Genomic DNA, 21,596 nt, shown 5'->3' with positions numbered 1-21,596 from the left:
TCATCGCCAAAGGCTCTGCATCTCTGTCTTGCTTGTTGAACACTTGCTTTATTTTACAGTACGGTCCGGATGGGAGAAGATTTAATGCCCCGTGGATGTAGAACAGCATAGAATTAAATTTTGTGGTTATGGGTGGGTGCAGAATGAAATTTGGCTGGAAACAGTTTTAGTAATAATTTATTGTTTGTACTTAGGGAACTCTTCATATTTTCTGTGCTTCTGGCCATTGCGCTTAAGGAATGAAACTATTCTGGACAGCACATTATTTCATCATAGGGAAATAATATTATTTGAAATAATGTATACTCAGTCACTACTTTAATAGGAATGCCAGTCTAGTAACAGGTAGGACCCACCTTTTGCTTCCAGATCAGTATTAATTCTCTTAGCTATTTATTCAACAAGGTACTGGAAACATTCCGTATAGATATTGGTCCATGCTGACTCAACAGCATAAAGGAAGTTTCTGGAGATTTTTCTACCACGCTACACTCCCAGTGTCCCTACTCAAGATTAGGCAGGCTTAGAAAATGGTATAATATGGTACATGCATGCTGTGAACCTAATGTTACACCTCATCTCAAAGGCATTCTATTGGGTTGAGATCTGGGAACTGTGCAAGCCATTGGAGTAAAACCAAATTCACTGTCATGCTTACTGAGTCATCTTAAAGGCTATGTCACAGCCATTATTAACATAATCTTAGCAAGTTGAAGGAGTTGGCGATACTGTGAAGTTTGGTCGTGTAATGTGACATGCCCAGTGACTCATTCCAGAGTTTGCAAATTGCTCAGATAAAATGTAACAGGTTTGATTTTTTTTCTTTTGTCGTTGGGGCGGGCTCTGTGTGCATGAGAGCTGAAGACCAATTAATGCTTATCCAGAAGTACAAAGCATACGTTGTGACAAAGAATATGCAGTGCAGGTGTTTTGGACCTCACAAACCGAAGAGAAGCTCATCTGTTTGATGTCACGTGTTTTACGCACAACAGAAATAAAAAAAGAAAAAAAGGCACAGGTTGTGGCAGAACCAGCAACAGCTATGTCAGGCAGCCTGCTATTGGTGGTCTGAAAAAGGGGCGAACACGACTGTGCTAGACGATAAGCACTCAAGTCGGTAAATGTGACATGGGCAGTAGTCTTCAGTCATTTAAACTGATATGGTCAAGCAACAAGATGGGCAGCTGTAGTCAGTAAATCTGACCTACCCTATGACTAGAACAGCTTAAGATAACATGCTTTTAGACACAGTGCATTATATTTCTGGACATACACACTTAAGAAGGTTAAATACCTGACTACAAAGAGCTGCACATAGTCAGCAACAATGCTTAGGTTTGCTCTGGTATTCAAAGACACTCAGTTGGTATAAAGTTGCCCAATGTCTGCCAATAGCACATTCCTCATATCAACATTTTGTCATTGAACCAGAGTGTACTATTCATATATATTCATGGTGATATGTTGTTCATACCAAATTCTAACCCCTACCATCTGCACAGTTTTACAGACCAGACATTGTTCAGTATATTCAGTTATCAAGTTTTTATCATGTATGCACTGCACCCTCATCTTCACATACTGATCCAACAGGAGTGGAATCTGAGCTGGTCTTTTATTGTTCTATTCCATTCATTGATTGTATGTTCAATTATGAGTGTCCAAACACCACTATAGCTGAGTTTTAATGTAGCTAATCTGGCTAGTATACTTTAATAAAATTGGAACAACTGTAGCAACCCTCCTCATTAATTTAGAGGGGGTTTTGGCCTACTAAACTGCCACTCATTATGTTAGACAAAATTAAAATCAAGAGTCAGGCAGAAAGTCTTAACATGGTGAGGAGCAGGAAGAATCAATAACCAAACCCATTTAGACAAAACGCACAGTAAAGTGGAAGTCCAAGCACGGAATTCTTCTCAGAGGCACCTTTTAGTAGGAAATATGACAACACATACCAGCCAGTCCATTCTAATGTTTAGTGGAACAACACCTAAACCCTTTCACCATGTCTCCATGCTATATGTTTGGTTGCAGCCATACACAGTAATTGGCTATTTGACCAGCAGGATGTTTGTGTTAGTGAGAAAGGGTCAATGACATTATATTGTCCATTGATTTTTTTTGGATAAAATTTTTATTAGAAAAAAAGGGTAAATGGAATAATCATCATACCAAAAAGGAAACAAATTAAAAATCATGTAAAGAATGTTCCACTACACGATGCCCACCTCCCAACTCATATAACACTGTGAATAAGAAGCTGGTGAGAGAAATTGGGAGAGAGAAAAAAGTCAATGCAGCACATCACCAGCCATGCTACAGAAAGAAGCCTGTTTATCTGCTGTAGTGCCTAAAAACAAAGGTTTACGCTGTATAAATTGAAGAATTAGTGCAGACAGATCCAAGAGATGAGAAGATATGAGGCAGCAGAGGAACATTCAAAGACAAGATTTTAGGAAGTGAGTTGGAAACAAAAAGGAGGAACATTTCAAAATCTTAGAAAGCGGAAAGACCAAAAGCAACAGTAGAACAGTCTCAAAATATATGGATAAAAATGCCAGGAGCATAAAGAGGCAGGTTATGTAAAATGCTTAGTATTAATAGGTTAGGTCAGCATGGTGGCACAGTGGGTAGCGCTGCTGCCTGCAGTTAGGAGACCTGGGTTCGCTTCCCAGGTCCTCCCTGTGTGGAGTTTGTATGTTTTCCCTGTGTCTGCGTGGGTTTCCTCCAGGTGCTCTGGTTTCCTCCCACAGTCCAAAGACATGCAGGTTAGGTGTATTGGTGATTCTAAATTGTCCTTAGTGTGTGCACGCCCTGCGGTCGGCTGGCACCCTGCCCAGGGTTTGTTTCCTGCCTTGCGCCCTGTGTTGGCTGGGATTGGCTCCAGCAGACCCCCGTGACCCTGTAGTTAGGATATAGCGGGATGGATAATGGATGGATGGATTAAGAGGTTATGTAAAATATTATGTCAAAATGCTTTTGTTGGGTAAGATATAGATAGTGCACCAATTTGAATTAAATGTGTTGGTGGTTAGATTTTTTTGGAGACCACAGAAATATTTTTTTTTCAGGCCAATGCAGAAGCACAGGGAAGGTCACAGGGCCAGATATTGCAAACAGAAGAGATTGAGGTAGGAAGCTTTAGTGAGAGTAGGATAAAGTGTAGAAACTGGGTTCTTAGTAGATATAATGAAACAAAATATTTCATACATACATGTCCTCAGGTCTAATCGAAGTTGAAGGTAAAGCAGAATGAAGTTGAAAGGATAGAAAATTTTGAATGTAATGGGTGGAATGAAAGAAATCTCCAGTCATCTAAAATGTCACTTAGTGTGCAGTGTGCTTAGACTAACATGTCCTCATGTGGGAAAAGAAATATTACAGTCCTTAGGGACTCATTGTAAATAAAAAAAACTCTGGGAGTATCAAACTGGACCTAAACCTAGGTGTCCATCAGCTCATTCTTGAGGGCAAATGAAATCAGAGAGCCATATTTAGAAAAAGTATGGTTTAATTTAGCAGATGAGAAAGGGAAAGTGGATGGTAAGTTGGAAGGCTTTAAATTACATACTGATTCTGTTATTAAATAAATAAATGTACAAACAGCTGAATCACAAAGGAAACCAAAGTCTCTTCAGAAAGTTGATTTGATGCATTTTACATAGAAATATAATCTACTGAAGATTAAAAATGTCTTTAAAATGTGCAGTGTTTCATATGCGAGCCCTTTATTTTGCAGTGACAGCATTTCCCCAGGGAGCAAGTGCTAACAAAAAAAACTAATCTATGTTACAATAATGCAATTAAGCAGGGATGAACTCTTCCAAGGTTGGTGAATTAAAAGCTGATGGGTGGGTGTAACAGCTGGTTAGGTCGCTTACTTGTCCCCTCTGCAGAAACGCTGTAAGCACTGTTGTTCAGGCAGGAAAATAAATTGTGATGGCTATTTAGCACAAACTTTATTACAAATATTAAAATATGTATTTAAAAAACTCAGTAAATTTACTGTCATAACTGATGTTTTTCTGTGAATCATTTAATTAATAAAATGGTTAATGATGTTTTTCTGTGAATCATTTAATTAATAAAATGGTTAATATTTATTGTTGCAAAACTAGTAAATGACAAAATGTCCATGGATTTTTAACAAAAGGGAAACCCATTCAGCCAAGTAATGAAGCATTTTCTTATTTCTAAACCCAAGCCTGAAGTACTGTATTAATTCTACTTACTTTTTACACCAAGTGTGCCAATGATGGTATGTGATCTGTTTGTATGTTCTCCAAAAGGACAAAGACATTAGTAGGCAAGTAATGACTTCCCTAGGCATCCCTAATGTGTCTGTGTTTTTAACTAAACTGGTGCACAATGGTGTTATGTAGACCCCTCTAGGATTTCTTTATGTTTTGCATGCCTTGCAGCTAGGATGGACTGGAACTCCCTTTGACCTTACATCGGTACAGTAAGAAAACGTCTGTTAATACTGCAAAGTAAATCATCAAGACTGAATAAAATATCATGTATCATAAACACTTCACAAGTTTATAAAGTTATGATGGCATTAAACTGATACAAATTGGACATAAAAATAAGAGAAAACTTCACCTGTTACATAAATAGTGAAATACTCTTCACAAAGTAGTTGTTTAGAAATTGTTATATTCAAGTATATACGGTGCAGAACAATTATTGTTTGAACAATTATTGTTTTAAATTACACTAAAATGCAAATCATTAATTCTACTATGAAATTTCAGCAATGCCCATGTGCATTTATTATAAAAGAGAATATAAAAGGTACAGTTTGAATATTTATAGCGCTGGTTGCATAGTGTTACCACATAAGTATTTGGATCTTGGTTTTATTCTCAGATCGTGTGCCTTCTGTGTCTGTTCTGTATCCATATCCTCAATGGACATTTGTTTCTTCCCATGATCCAACAATACATTTGTCAGCCTAACTGCAGACTGTAAACTTTCCCATAGTGTGCGTGTAAACATGAGCGTATGCTGCTGTAGGCAGGCATCATCTTCAAGACCAGTTCCTTTTCTTTCATTCAACAGTATGAGAACCCAATACAGGGACAGTCATATATTGGTATTGGAGGTATATGTTTAAAACAATTTTAAAAAGAGTCATACATTCTGTTGAGCTGAACAGCTACAAAAAGAGAGGAATTCTAACATAGTCTGTAGTTAATCAGCTGTTCCAGTGTAGACATCACAGTTGTAATTTAGGAATTGACTGTCTCTTTTATACGGGTATATAGAAAGTTAAAATGATGCTGTGTCTAGGACCATTACTTTGGCCATAGACACTTCAAAAACATTCTTTAGTATCCTTTTTTCTCACATGATTGTTTCTTCTATAGAATGGCATTTGTGCTTAAATGTCCGGGAGTAACCAGTTTAGGAATTTCAGGGAGAGCTCAAATCCAAGGAAGCAGGCCTATGGAAATAACAAATTGAATTGAACAACAAACACAGAAATTTGTTTTAATGACTGCTAGATTTTATCTCCTAGTTTGGAAGAGAATGTTAAACAAATGGTTCCTGCCATTTAAGATTTTGACAACATTTGGTAAGGAAATCAACTTTTTGTCTACTTCAATATAGTTGGAAGCATGTGACAAATGTTCTGTTATCATATTTTAAATCAGTCCAATTCAATTCACTTTATTAACATCATACCTTATAGCACAATGAAAAGTATTTGTCACTAGACCCACTGATGCAAAAACAGTGACATTAAAATGAATGACACAATAAATAACAAAGTAGTATAGTGGGAATAGATCAATTAACAAACAAATATCAATAATTATTATGAACTTATGTCATTAAATATTGAATAGTATCAAATTCAAAATAAAATTAACAGATAAAGCGGAAAGTAATTAAATAATCATACCCTATAAAAAAACTTTCTATTTCTAATGTGATGGCATTGAAAGTACATATCAAATTTTAAAAATTGATAATGTAAGAGAGGGCGGCACAGTGACGCAGTGGTAGTGCCGCTGCCTCGCAGTAAGGAGACCTGGGTTCGCTTCCCGGGTCCACCCTGCGTGGAATTTGCATGTTCTCCCCGTGTCTGCGCTCCGGTTTCTCTCACAGTCCAAAGACATGCAGGTTAGGTGTATTGGCGATTCTAAATTGCCCCTAGTGTGTGCTTGGTGTGTGGGTGTGTGTGCGCCCTCCGGCGGGCTGGCGCCCTGCGCGGGGTTTGTTTCCTGCCTTGCACCCTATGTTAGCTGGGATTGGCTCCAGCAGACCCCCATGAGCCTGTAGTTTGGATATGGCGGGCTGGATAATGGATGGATGGATAATGTAAGAGAACTTTCACATTCTATCAAGGATGTGCCTCTATAGAACATCCTTCAATAATTTAGAAAAGCAAGGGCTCAAAACATTTTTAGACTGCTGCACACAAAAGAGTTTTTCTTCTGTAAATGGAGAAAAGAACAGATTTCAACACAATGTGCACTATAAAAGAAATCCCCTAACCACAATCTATAGACTTAGATTCCAAATTGACATTATCTCTCAACTGGAACAGAACTGTATGCATACCCATTTGTGTTACACAAACTATGCTAAATCTGACCACTGTTCATCCTTTTGCAGCATTTATTTTCTAGTTTCCCAGTCAAGAGAATCTAAGCTAATTACTGTATTTTGCCATCTCATGCTGACACCAGCCATTATAAACTTGTTGTGTCTCCAGTACTCTTTATGTGGATGGCTCTACTTTGTCTTAACTGCCAAAAACCTTCCCTTACTCAAAGTTAAATCTATTCAATGCATTTAATAATTTAAATAAATAAAGAAGTCAAAATCCAAAAGGCAAAGTTTTAAAATTCCAAATTTCAAACAAACAAAACAATTGAACAAAATAACTGAAAATATTAAATTAGTACAACAGAAATAACTACTAAGCCAAAGGTCCACACTAAAAATTCAAAATTGTAAGTACCAAAAAAAAAATCAAAAACCAGAAAAATAAAAAAGGCCATAAACCTTACAAAAGAGAAAATATGAAAAGGAATTCAAAACACACAGACACACAAAGTGAACTAAAGGCACGGCAAAAGTGCCTCTGGCGGCTTAAATAGGACTCTCAGATAACTGCAGATTAAATTAAGGCAGCAATCAAGAGTCCCAATAAATAAAGGTTAGGGTAAGAAACCAGGGATGAAAAACAACACTGAACAAAATATAAATAAATATAAAACAGGAGACTGCAGTGGGCTGGCGCCCTGCCCGGGGTTTGTTTCCTGCCTTGTGCCCTGTGTTGGCTGGGATTGGCTCCAGCACATCCCTGTGACCCTGTAGTTAGGATATAGCAGGTTGGATAATGGATGGATGGATGGATAAAACAGAAGGGCAAAAACCATTATGAAAGACAATACAAAACGGATGCCCTTAAAAGACCAGGTATAGACCATATGGTAGTATTTACCCTGTTAAAATTCCCCTTTTGTCCAAATCTGCGAAAGTGAACCCAGAACTTGCACTAAACTACTCCATTTCTTCTTCTTCTTTCGGCTGCTCCCGTTAGGGGTTGCCACAGTGGATCATCTTTTTCCATATCTTTCTGTCCTCTGCATCTAGTTCTGTTACACCTGTCACCTGCATGTAATTTCTCACTACATCCATAAATCTTCTCTTAGGCCTTCCTCTTTTCCTCTTCCCTGGCAGCTCTATCCTTAGCATCCTTCTCCCAATATACCCAGTATCTCTCCTCGGCACATGTCCAAACCAATGCAATCTTGCCTCTCTGACTTTGTCTCCAAACCATCCAACCTGAACTGACCCTCTAATGTACTCATTTCTAATCCTGACCATCCTCGTTACACCCAGTGTAGCATCTTTAACTCTGCTACCTTCAGCTCTGTCTTCTGCTTTCTGGTCAGTGCCACCGTCCCCAACCCATATATAGCTGGTCTCACTACCATCCTGTAGACCTTCCCTTTCACTCTTGCTGATATCCGTCTGTCACAGATTATTCCTGACACTCTTCTCCACCCATTCCACCCTGCCTGCACTCTTTTTCACCTCTCTTCCACAATCCCCATTAAAACCCAAAACCCATTAACTAAACTACTCCATTTAAAAATTGCAAATCTTTGAAATAATGTGTAGCAGTTAAAATATTTTTCTGTCTCTTACTTACTCATACACCACACTTCTGGGAACCATATCATAGCAACCAAAACACCACTGCCACAAACTTGAGTCACAGAATGGTGGCAGTTAGGCCAGAAATGATAAACAATATAACATAAAAAATTAATAATGTTGTGAAAACTAAACAAAATTAAAAGATCACAAATCAGAATGGGCTCCAGAGGAAATACCCAAATTCATAAAATATACGTTGTTCACTATTTAATCAAAAGAATTCTAATGGACTATAGTCTTATCAAGATCTATGACATTTACATGACCTAGTTTATGTCCCTATTAGTCTGACAAACCCAAGGAACAAACTTTTTTGGGTTATCTTGGTTGCAGGCAAACATTTGTGCCCTGATTAACCTACAAATACCAAGATTCATCTTGTTTTGTCAATCATTCTTTGGGTTTAACAAAGCAGGAATTTGGGTCAGTGAGACAGCCTAGCTGTGAATCAGCCATTATTAACACTTTTTAATGTTGAAATGTGACCATTACCGCATTTGCTGGGAATGCTCGTAACATCACGGGAGTAAAGCCCTTGTACAGTGAAGTGATGCCTTCTTCTTTGACAAGCTCTCGAAATACATCTCGAAAGCCTGAGTATTTGCCATCAGGGGCTGCAAAAACAAATATAGTTAGACTTGGTAGTAATTTACATCTCCAAAAAATAATGTAAAAATTCTAAATTTACTTTTATAAAATAATGTTATAATACAATAACTTTTATAAAATAATGTAAGAACTGTTCAAACACTTAAAAATCTTTTAACATAGAGAATGTAAATTTGATTCATGAAGTAGAAGTAGCTTTATCTCAAAAAGAAAAAAACTATTTTATAGAAGCAAACGAAACTACATAACATTACTGAAACATGACAACAAGAAATTTATCAAACAAGATGAGTAAAATCAACTGAAAGTTCATTTTACAGTCTTTACCAAAAGGAAGTGTCAGGTGCCACAGTTCTTTGAATGCGTCCATTGGTTTTTGGAAGAGCAACAACCTGTAACCATATTACCCTTTCCTTTAATATTCTTTGTTGTGTACATCATTGTGAAAGGCACTATATAAAGTATACATTGGCAGGGAAGCCAGTGTTTGTATCAGTAAGGAATAATGGCATCACATAAAAATACTAATTCATTGGGGACAAGAGGTAATTTATTAATTACAATGCAATTTACATTTAAAAGTAAGGGTAGCACTGTTATTAAACTGTGAAAGTTGGCATTTCTACATCAAAAAGTTGTACTGTTTTATCTGGCTTTGTGTTCGGCCTTACTGAAATTTTTTCCTAATAATAATGTGTTAAATTGAACTGTCTATTTCATAATGACAAATGATTGCAGTTTTATGCAGTCAAGTGGTGCCTCACCAATGACAGACTGTCACGTCTATAGCTTATAGCTCTCTTATGTCAGATAAATCTTTGGAAAATGAAGTTTAAAGACTTTAATTGCCAGCCGAGATGTCCATCAATCAAAGTGTGAAAGACTGATAAAATATGCAGATCTATGGTTTTATTGAGAAAAAAAGTAAGTACCCAAAGGTGAAAAGAATGTAAAGGAGCAGGTGAAAACAAATTTCCATCCGGGAAAATAAAGTCTAATGTCTTCCTAAGTACTAGGAAACTAGCAAGAAGTCAAAGCTACAAAGAACATGTTAAATAGGGAGACGTAAAAACATTACATAGTAATAAATACATTATAAACTTGGCATTGTCAAATACAATAGGCTAAAAGATCTCACCATTCAAGTGGTGACTAAGTGCTAGAAAGTTTCTTATGTTAAAAAGTTATTTAGATCTAAATAACCTCAATTAACTGCTGACATAATGACTAACAGACATAATTAGCACATATTTTAAATAGAAGGTGATGCCAGAAACAAACCGCGTCTGAATGGTCTATTAAAAGATGTGGGGGCAGAAGTGTCCATTATCAAATAACGTGGCTCTCTTTTTCACTATATGTATTTGTGTGTACAAGTTACAAGTCAAAAATGACTCGATATTTCTGTTTTCCCAAGTTTTGTATCTTGTATCTTATTCATTTATTATACTCAGAGAACTAGCCTTTTTAATCCATCATCAACATATTTTTTTAGAATATGTATTACATTTACAAGATAGTTAACTCCCTCTGTTGGATAGGAATATATATTGTCGCACAGGTGTGCATGGGAGGCAGCTAAAGGGTTTGAATAAGGGCAGTTCTGAGTCATACTGGGATGTGGCAGAGTGAACTGACTCTTTTTCTCGCTTTCCTGCACACCATTCACGGGAGATTCCACCTGGCCCTCTTGACGTCACTTCTGGGAGTGAGCGTATGGAAGGAGACCTTGCCGGCTCTGGCCCCTGTGATGTCACGTCTGGGCTCAAACCTATGGCTGAAGGCCTTCATGAGCCCGACCCCTTTGATCTCACTTCCTGTCTTCCCCTTTAAAAGCCTCCACCTTTTCCCTCTTTCCTCAGTTCCGTTTTGGAATCGGTTTTGTGCACATCAGTGCTATCATTTAAACGACAATTTGCAGCCAGGAAACCAAATATATGGGTGGCTGCCCCAAACCTTGCTATGGCCCTTTGTGGCTTTTGTGACAATATGAATGCCCATTCTGCAACAAGACATTTTTCACATTTCAGTCAGAATGAATTCCAGCTTGCTTTAATGCAATTTCACACCAGCAAATTAACTGGTTCCAGAACAACAGATTTCTGTCAGCTCAAGCCAACCTGGATAGATTGATCTGGATGAATATGCATTCAAGGCATTTTTATAAGCCCTCATTAATCGAGCATTGATCAGCTGATCAAACATGGACTACAAGTCTCAGAAACAGAGGGAAGAACCATCATGCCACTAGAGCAAGAGGTGCTGGTAAGCAGCATGAAGATTATGGGCATAGGAGAAACACAGCAGCAGCTGCCAAGGAAAGGGAAATGGCGTGTGACAATATCAATGAAAGAGTTAATGTGTAAAACAGTTAATCAGTGAGATCCTTGTAAACTTTGTGTGGTAAAAGTTGCATTGTACAAAATGTATCTCTGCAGATTATCTCTCTATTATATAAAAAAATCCTGGGACGAGATGAGACTTTTTATCCTGGGACGAGACAAGACTGTTTCAGAGATAATTTCAAGTTCCATGAGACGATACCTTGTGCCAAGATATTTAACCACGGCCGGTGCAGGAAATAAAAGACAAAGAGTAGAAGGCAAAGTAAAACGTTGTAAAGAGATTCAAAAACGTTGGCATGATACACATGCAGAGATAATGAAAGTACTAAAATTTGAAAGTCTTAAAAAACTGATAGTAAAGATTGCATTAGCACAAACAAGCGGAAATTATTACTCGGTGAAATTATGGAACAGTGAAAAGAGATCGAAATATATGGACATAGGTGATATGACAGAAGTATATAGATATTGCTTTGTTTTAAAGTTTAAGTCGGAAACTTGTAGATCGTCTAATTCGTGTTGCTGTCAGGGAAAAGTAGTGTTTCTTCCCAATGAAGAGGCATATCTGCGAGAAATAAAAGATTTGTTATTTGGTGAATGTGAAATCCACAAACACTACAGGCAAAATATTCTGAATCTACAATAATCTGCTCGTGTTCGCATCATTCAATGCTCAAAACGTAGATTTACATGATTTAGGACTATACGCTATGAGAATCTGTGGTCCCGCAACAATTAAAGCTACTACAAGTTTAATTTCAAAGAAACCACAATTCGGTCAGGTTTATATTTATGATCACAGAGAAGCGATGCAACATAGAATTGAAAGAGTTAAACGATTGAACATATTAGAAATTTTACAGCCAAAAATGGATACAAATCCATACGTCCAAAAGTATCGCACTTTACATGAAATTTATCTGAAAAACACGGACAAAGAAGTTTTCTTGGATTTCTATAGGAATCCGAAAGATCACGCTCGCATATACATAATAAACCAAAATTTGATGAATTGTCAGCGATAATAGTTTCGAAAGATGGAGGTAAAGACAGAGTTGATATTCGTGTTTATCCAAAAGCACAGCACGATTTGCCGCAAGTGGCAGATTCGGGAAATGACTAGCATGTAGGGCCTGTACGGGGGTTGATGAGCAAAGAGAGCAGGGGGCAGAGCCCCCTAGTACTTTATAAAGTACAGTAATTATTTGTGTGACCTGTCAAATTATTTTAAGAATGAATAAGAGGATACATTGATATCTATATCTGATATCTATTTCATATACATACTTGTGCCTCATTCGTAAAAGTCATCAGGCAAATGAACTGTAATACATGCAGAAGTCATATTGTTTCCTTATTTCATTTTAGAGATCTGAATCTAAACTGCATTAATAAGCATATTTGGTTAGGTATCCCTAGAAGAGGTGGATTAAATGGTGTTTCCTAAAGGTCTTTTTGCTTCTCATACAGTGTACGTAGGATCAGTATGTCTGACAGGACATTTACTACCTTTGACCTTATGATTGTATGCTCTGCTCCTTAAATATTCTGTCCTCAAAGCGGTAATCCTTCGCTCTTTTGCAGGTTATTTGCAGAGCAATGGTTGCCCCAGTAGCTGATCTCGATTTTGCCAAATCTTTCTTTCCTGGACAGGCAAAGGCTGAGTCCATTCCAGAAAGCAATACTAATGACTTATCCACATCTTTAGTTTCTCATATCACATAATTCTGACTTAATCCATCAGCCTACAGGACAGGATTCTGTCCTCTTTTGCAACTCATTATCTGAAATAAGTGGATTTGAAGATGAGTTATTTTCCTGCTTTTGTACCTGTCTGGAAGATGGATTTCAGCACATCAACTGGTATTGCCACTGCCCAGTTAAGGATCCCTGCTACCCCCCCAGCAAACAGGACCCTGGGGATGCTCAGATCAGTATGGCTATAACAACAGATTAGAAATAGAACAAGATAAACAAGATACACAGACTGTAGAAAATACAGTATATAAAATAATTTTGAGTTTGATTGCATGATTACCTTTGACCTTTTGGTGTTAATGTATTTTTTAGCCACTCATAACTCATGAAGTAAACGCCCGAAGAAGGAATATCTGTTACAGTACACATAAAAAAAAACTTTTATGGTACACATAAAAAAACAAAAAGGTTAATCAATGCAGTGTGTATTCTTTTGCTTCTTAAGCAGTCTGTAAAGTTAAGTTCTCCAATGTCTTCTCACCACTGTGCTGCTTTATACATTATAGCTTGGAGGTGAAATAAAACAAAGCAAAATTGAAAAGAACATATAAATGTATGGTGCACAGGGTGAAATGCATTGTTACAAATCCTATAAACATAAATGTCAGCATCCATTCTCAAGAATACCAGAGGCCAGCACATGTTTTCTGGGATATTTTCTTAGAGCATTACATATGGCTGGCAGCTTTTGCTTTCTTTTGAATTATTGGAAAAAGTTTAAACTTTAGCTCTAACATTATATTACTATATCACACTGGAACAAATGATGACACAGGCAAGACAATTTTGACTTGACTAACAAGCTCGTCAAAGCTTTTCACCTAGATTCTCCAAAGTAACATCCAGTTGTCATGCTGTACAAGCTCATATTGCATTATGATCTCAGAACAATAGCAGATCTAGGCAGACAGAAGGGATTTCATCTTGACATTTTCTAAGAAAAAAATGGATGCAATGGATTCCATAATGGTTCAGTCATGGAGGTAAATTATTTTTGTGTTTCAAACGTTAAAGAAAAGTCACATTCTATGCATCCACAAACGTCACATGAAATTACTTGTGGAGTAGAAAATCTGTATTTTAAAATTTTCTTTGTATATTATCAAAACCAATAACAAATGTAATTGTCCACTGACTATATGAATTAACAAAGATTAACAAGCTTATGGTCTGACTAAGGATAAAAATAGAGTTTGTATACAGTAGATATGGATGGTAGGATTGATTTGATGGGTCTGCTGAACTGCTGTTACGGTTACCTCTCATGAGGGTCAGCCCAGTTCCTTTAAAGACACTCCGGATTCCTCGCTCTCTGTAGAGCTGCACGGCACAGTCCACAGGCCCAGAGTATTTCACCAGTCCAGAGTTTGCCTGTATCTGCAAAGAAAAGCTAATCTGATCATTAAACCCCAAACTGAGTAGTGAATAATTCAATCAAACAGTGCTTGCCTTTGTCAAATCATTAAGGAACTTTTTTGTTTTACACATTTGAGAGATCCATTACACTCCATACCTGTAACAAGCACTTGATTCTTTCTCCAGGTGCCACAATGACGGTGGTAAATAATCCAGCCAGCATGCCAGCTGCAAAAACTTGTGGATACCTGAATATGACAATATAGTGGCAAAGACAATTGTGTGAAAGACAAATATTTCTCAGTACAAGAATAATTATGTCATTAAATTTTTACAAGCCTAGCACCTATTATTTTTTTAGTGTAGTTTTTAAAAAAAATTCAATTATTTTTAAACGTTGAGGTAGAAATTCATTTAAAAAAAAATTAAGATGTGCATTAAGGGTCAAAGGGTCAAATCTTATCAAACTATCCGGCTTAGATGACACCACCAGGCAACAGAAGAAACAGAAGAAACAAAAATAAGAGTTGCACCTGTATATGTACAAGAAGAGCCAGGCTCATAGGCAATTTTCTTGACTGAGTTTTATATGTAATAATCCTAAAACAATTATAAAGTGCTCTAGGCTACATTTGTGTACTTTTAATTAATTTAAACCATGAAAGAATGTATAAAATTCAGTCATATGCCAAATATAAGAAATCTAAAATGAATCTTAAATTTTGAAGCTTAAAGTACACTTACCGCCCACTTATTGGGTACACAGCTACTTGTTAACGCAAATATCTAAACAGCCAATCACATGGCAGCAACTCAATGCATTTAGGCATGTAGACATTATCAAGACAACCTCCTTAAGTTCAAACTGATCATCAGAATGGAAAAGAAAGGTGATTTAAGTGACTTTGAATGTGGCATGGTTGTTGGTGCCAGACAGGCTGGTTTGAGTATTTCAGAAACTGCTGATCTACTGGGATTTTCATGCACAACCATCTCTAGGGTTTATAGAGAATGGTCCGAAAAAGGTAAAAAACCAATGTGCGACAGTTGTCTGGACAAGAATGCCTTGTTGATGCCAGAGGTTAGAGGAGGATAGTCAGACTGGTTTGAGCTGATAGAAAAGAACAGCAACTCAAATAATCACTTGTTACAACCAATGTATGGAAAACAGCATCTCTGAACACACAACATGTCAATCCTTGAAGCAGATGGGCTACACCAGCAGAAGCCCACACCGGGTGCCAGTCCTGTGAGCTAAGAACAGGCAACTGAGGCAACAATTCACACAGGCTCACCAACACTGGACAACAAAGGAATGGAAAAACATTGCCTGGTCTGACGAGTCTCGATTTCTGCTGCAACACTGGCATGGTAGAGGTCAGAATTTGGCGTCAACATGAAAGCATGGATCCATCTTGCCTTTTATCAATGGTTCAGGCTGGTGGTGGTGGAGTAATGGTGTGGGGGATATTTTCTTGGCATACTTTAGGCCCCATTTTACCAACTGAGCATTGTTTAAATGCCACAGCTTACTTCCAACAGAATAACATGCCATGTCACAAATCTCAAATCATCTCAAACTGTTTTCTTGAACATGACAATGAGTTCACTGTACTCAAATGGCATCCACAGTCTAAAGATCTCAATCCAGTAGAGCACCTTTGGGATATGGTGGAACAGGAGATTTTCATCATGTATGTACAGCTGATAAATCTGCAGCAACTGTGTCACGCTATCATGTCAGTATGGACCAACATCCCTGAGAAATGTTTCCAACACCTTGTCAAATCTATGCCGCAAAGACTTACACCAGTTCTGAAGGCAAAAGGGGTCCAACCAAGTACTAGCAAGATGTACCTAATAAAGTGGCCAGTGACTATATATGGCTGTAGTGACCTGTGGACCTCATATTGGCACAGATTTATGACGAGGATTAAACGTCATATATACTGGCAGAAGTGCATATCCACTTTTGTTCAGCACTTTGGTCAGCGGCTGTTGTATGTAAAGTGCTTTATAAATAAAGTTGACTTGACTTGACTTTTAAATCAAACTGCAAAACGCAGCAAACTTAACGGTGCAGTACAGTATAGTATAGAAAGATGGGTTGTGCAGCTGCTACTATCGACACTCCTATACTGTAGTTTGTGATGTCACATTGTAATGGAGATTCTTTTAAAACTGAAGAAATACAGTAAAAGCATGTTTTGACTGAACTGTATTTGATGGTCTTAACTTGTGAAAAGTTGTGTACTGTGTGCTCATCTACATTTGATGTCAGTTTTTTAGTGTAGCTTTGAAACTGCAATGTTGCTAATTTACCCAACTGCATAAATTAGGTGAGTTAATAAATGTTTTGAATCTGTTTAATTTATTTTTACATTTTAATCCTTTATTCGTCATATACAATTTCTAGTATTAGGAATTTATAATTTTTCGCATACCGTAACTTACTTTCCAGAGACACACAGAGAGGTCTGGGGGTCAGTGCGCAGGGTCAACTTTTTGTACAGCTCTCTTGGAGCAATTGCAGGTTAAGGGTCTTACTCAACAGCCCAGTAGAGTAGCATTTCTTCTGTCACTGTCAGGATTCAAACTGGCAACATTTTGAGTTACCAGCCCAGATCCTTTAGCCAGAGAGCTATTGTTTGCTTATTAAACAAATAGCCTAAAGGTAAACACTTCTTACTTTGATTTTACTGCTGTTGTAAAATATACAAAATGTGTCATTTTATAGTGTATGTCAATATGTACACACACATTTTAATCTACTCTATATATATATAAAGTCCTAAGCCTAAAAGTGCAACGATTTTGTGCAATGATTTTATGTGACGTTTTCATGTCATGTTTTTTGTCTCGCTTTAAATCTGGCTTATTTTAAAACCTACATATATATGTATGGTATCATTCTTTTCAGAATTTATCAAACTTTAATGTGATGTTGTTAGATTTTCAGATTGTTATTCCGTTTTTAAATTATAAACTAAAATATCAAGAAAGTCGTGTATCGAGCATAGTGGACCTCATGTTAACGGGAATACTCCAATCGGTAAGAGAGAAATATTTTATTCTCATTTCATGATTTTTTTTACTCCGTTAAATAATAATTCATTTTTCTTTTACATATTTATAGAATTTCGTGATTTTGACTCCAATAAATAATAATTTTGTACATTTACAGATTTCACTAATATTCTGGCTGCAACTGTGGGTTGGGCGTCAAAGGCACCAGGGGGTCTTGTCCCCTAGTAATAAAAATAAACTTCTTGGCTTAGAATTACTCATAACGCAATTAGAATTTGATCAAATGTGCATTATATAGTATATGGCTGGTATAAATTCAACAGGGTTATAAGGAGCCTGTAGCTGTCTCAACAGCACTGGGCACAGAGAAGTTACCAAACCTGGATGGGTGCCAGTGCATTGTAGGGCACACTCATGTGTACACACTTACATCACCCTAGTGTAGGATCACAAGTTACTTAAACTACTTGTCTTTGGAATCTGAAAGAAAAACTGAAGTACCTGGAGTAAAATCCACACAAAGTACTAACACCACATAATTACAAACCCATGTCTCTGGAGCTATAAGACAGCAGCACCTACATTGCTAACTGCTACACCACCATGCTCCAATTTACACACAAAATACGGTTAACATAATCACTCATATCATTGAAATAATTATATATTAGTGTTTCATTTGGGAAGTATGGTTTACTAGACTTTTTTCCACATCTTAGAGACATGTTTGTTAGGTTACTTGGGGGGCTCTAAAGTGGCTCTATATTTTTAAGTCTAAATATGTGTGTGTAAATGGGGAGCTTATCTATACGTGCAAATGTGTGTGTGTAACCCTGAAGTGGATGCATCATCTTTATATATAATATGCTACCATGGCTGTTCGTTTGTCTGTCCAGGATTTTAAATCACCTGTAGCTTGCAAATCATTTGACCTATTGACCTGAAATTTGGTACACATATACTATGTGACGTCTACTATCCGCTTTCGGGGTGATGATTGACCTCCAAGGTTATTCCTCTGTTTATTTTTATTTTATTTTATTATAGAATCAACTCTCGGCAGTAGACAGCCGTTCTCATCCTTACCACCTTCGCCGTCACTTCCCCTACCTCTTCATATCTTAAATCATTCTTGAGGCAGACTGAAGACTTAATTGCCAACTTAAGTGAAAAATTAAGGAAAACGTACTAAGTAATTGCAACACAAACACTGACTTAATCACTTTAATGCGAAAAGATGCCACGAAAGAAAAGAAGAAGCTGGCCGCTAGGGTGGAGAAGAGAAGAGCTGCTCAGGAAGCAGCAAGTGCATCAACCTCTGAGCAAAAGAATGCTAAACGTACAGAGAAAGAGTATGAAAACTAGGAATGCTCAAGTCAAGTGTATTCACTGCACATTATTGTGCAGTGCGCCATTACTGGTGTTCAATAATGAATGAACATATGGATAGTAATCATGTGAGATATATATTCATTCCCTCTGTTTCAAGCTGCCTTCAACCTTCTAGTCTTAACTTGATTTTACATTTTAAGAATGCAAGGCAGACATACAGCACAAATGGATTAATAGTCACTTAGGACAAAAAAAACCCTGCAGATTTGAATAGAATTTAGTTTGCCAGTTTGATTTTAACTTCAAAAGAGAAACAAAACAATTTAGACTTTAAATACAAATTATAACAAAGAACATAATATTTTAATAAAAGAGTTAAATTACAAATAAAATATTTGCTGCTTACATTAGGGGATGGCCAGCCTCATTCTGCTGAAGACGCTTGCCCAAACCAAAGCCAAAAAAACCAATTGCCATCATTGGCGAGACACCTGCAAGAGGAGCCCCCATGCCTTTGTAGAGCCCCAGCACCCCCTATAAGGCAACAGAAGAAAGTATAAGGAAACAAAGCATAAAAAGCAACAAATAGGGATTTAGGAATGACTTACAGGCAAAGAGTTTTGTATTTGGGCAGGATGATGTGAAATCACAGCGCTAGAGTTCAAATACCGCTGTCAGGTATTAAAAAAGTCCTTATATTTTCTTTTGCTAAACACCAGTATAATAAATACATATACATCTCATTTTCAGACCTTGACACTAAAGGCTTGAAAAACTATGAATACAATCTTACATGAACAATTTTTTTATTATTTTTAATAAATACAATATGGTTGTGCAGTGGGTAGCGCTTCTATCTTACATGTCCAGCCTCCCTGATTCCATATCTGAATGTTGTCCATGTGCAGTCTAAAGGTTCTCTCCATGTCTGTGTGGGTCTTCTTGTTTTTCTTGCATGTCTCCAAAGATATGCAGGTTAGTTTAACTAGTGATTCCAAATTTGCCCCTGTAGTTGTATGTGGGTGGACCCTGTCCATAGCTGTTTCCTATCTAGTGCCATGTGCTGCTGGAAAGGCTCCAGCCCACTGTGACTGAATTACGTGACTTCAAGAGTTTTGCGGATGTCGTAAGAAGAAGGACAAAATATTTTTAACATAATCCAGTGAAATTTTAAATTCCAGTCATTTGCTTTTAACAGCACACAGAATACCTGGATATAAGAACAGTAATATATAGCCACAGAGTAAATGTTATAATTTATTGGTATTTTTATACTGTAGTACACTTTTGGGACAGCTTAGCCTTCTTGGTGTTAACCCTAAGCTTCTCCTGGGCAATTCAACTAACATGTATCTCTTGTGTTAACTTGTTATGATCCAATATACTCTACAGCAGTGCTTCTCAACTATTGGATCACGGGTTGCTGTTGTTGGTTAGTGAGTGTTTCTCCCCATAACTAAGTGAGCTTGTTTCACTAAAGGGGTGGTTTGAAATTGCTGCTATAGGGTTGTTTATGAATTTAAGGCCAGGTTTATACTTCACGCGATGTGATGCATGCTGCAGCAGACGCTCCTGCTTCGCAAGCATTTTACTGCTTATACTTGCGGTGAGAACAGGTTCGGCTTCGCTGTGTTGTGAATTACCTGGAACACCCATTAAATTCCAATGACACCTTGCCGCAATATCTCTGAAAAGGATGATTAATGATTAAATCCATTAATCCAGGGATGTGCCCATTCCAGCTAGCATTGGGCATGAGGCAGAAACAATCCCTAGACAGGGCATCAGCTCATCGCAAGGTGAATACAAGCACACACATACACTGGCGTCATTTTAGTGTCACCAAATCTGCATATCTTTGGAAGGAAACCAGAGCACAGTGTGGACACCCAGCAGGAAAACATGTAAACTCCAAGCAGGGAATACCAGCGACGTGACTCCCTGCGAGACAGCAGTGTTACCGCTCCACCACCGTGTCACCCCCATGTGTGTAATTATTAACAGTATTCATTATTTAAGAGAAATTACCGATTTACCTGTAAAATGTAACATACATACATACTTTAATACATTTCATCATGAAAGTGATATCAAGTATAAATCTAAAGATTCTAAATTTGCAGAGAGTTGGAATATCATACATTTAATGTATTCTGCATGGTGATCTATTGCTGCTTGCCGCAGCTGTCAGGTCAGGAGGAAGTCCCAGAAGCTTGTAGTGATTAAAAACTGGGATGACGTTTACAATGGTCTGCTTTAATGATAAACTACAAGATTAAAGTGGACATTTCGAGATTAAAGCTGAAATTTCCACTTTAATCACAAAATACACCTTTTCACAATGTCCTTAATTTTTTTTCTCTGTAGCTGTACATTATGTTGCTGTTGTCCATCCATCCATTATCCAACCCGCTATATCCTAACTACAGGGTCACGGGGGTCTGCTGGAGCCAATCCCAGCCAACACAGGGCGCAAGGCAGGAAACAAACCCTGGGCAGGGTGCCAGCCCACCTCATGTTGCTGTTGTGAAGTTGCAAAAAAAAAAAAAAAGATGGCACCAAAGATGGTATGTGAGACTTTTAAAATGCATTGTGTCATTACGATGGGGAATATGTGACGCTTGAATATAAAAGCACCACAAATACATCTGTTGGCATTTTGCTTCACCACATCGAACCATTCATCAAACATCGAAGCGCGCACATCAATCCCGTAGGATCCGCATAGCAACTTTCTGTCACATGTAGATAGTAACAAGAGACTCTGACATCACATTCCAACCTTTATCACACTTTTTGCTGGTACTGCAACTCGCGCACTCGTCACGTTAATTTCTGAGGACCTGCTCAGAGGACGCATCAAATGAACGCTGGAAACGCGTGGCAGCCATGATGCATGTGCGTACGCGCTCCGAGTGTGAAGTATAAACAAGCCCTAAGAAGGGAAAACTGAGTTGTGGAGCCATAAAGGTTGAGAAACAC

General features: G+C 37.6%; 1 protein-coding gene across 1 annotated transcript in view; it reads right to left on the bottom strand.

Moving 5' to 3' along the window:
• Positions 1-2,613: 2,613 nt before the first annotated feature.
• Positions 2,614-21,596, bottom strand: part of LOC127525808 (mitochondrial carnitine/acylcarnitine carrier protein-like) — a 49,408-nt gene continuing 30,425 nt past the window's right edge. The window contains exons 3-9 of the mRNA XM_051933528.1: positions 19,021-19,148; positions 14,413-14,503; positions 14,159-14,276; positions 13,180-13,252; positions 12,972-13,081; positions 8,680-8,801; positions 2,614-5,452 (exon numbers count right to left, since the gene is read on the bottom strand). Coding sequence (XP_051789488.1) covers positions 5,390-5,452; positions 8,680-8,801; positions 12,972-13,081; positions 13,180-13,252; positions 14,159-14,276; positions 14,413-14,503; positions 19,021-19,148 — 705 coding nt within the window. The 3' untranslated portion in view covers positions 2,614-5,389. The remainder of the gene's footprint in view (positions 5,453-8,679; positions 8,802-12,971; positions 13,082-13,179; positions 13,253-14,158; positions 14,277-14,412; positions 14,504-19,020; positions 19,149-21,596) is intronic.

The sequence above is a fragment of the Erpetoichthys calabaricus genome, chromosome 11, assembly GCF_900747795.2.
Source record: "Erpetoichthys calabaricus chromosome 11, fErpCal1.3, whole genome shotgun sequence".
Taxonomy (NCBI): domain Eukaryota; kingdom Metazoa; phylum Chordata; class Cladistia; order Polypteriformes; family Polypteridae; genus Erpetoichthys; species Erpetoichthys calabaricus.
Note: the sequence above shows the minus strand (reverse complement) of the source record. Positions and strands in the feature narration are given on the sequence as shown.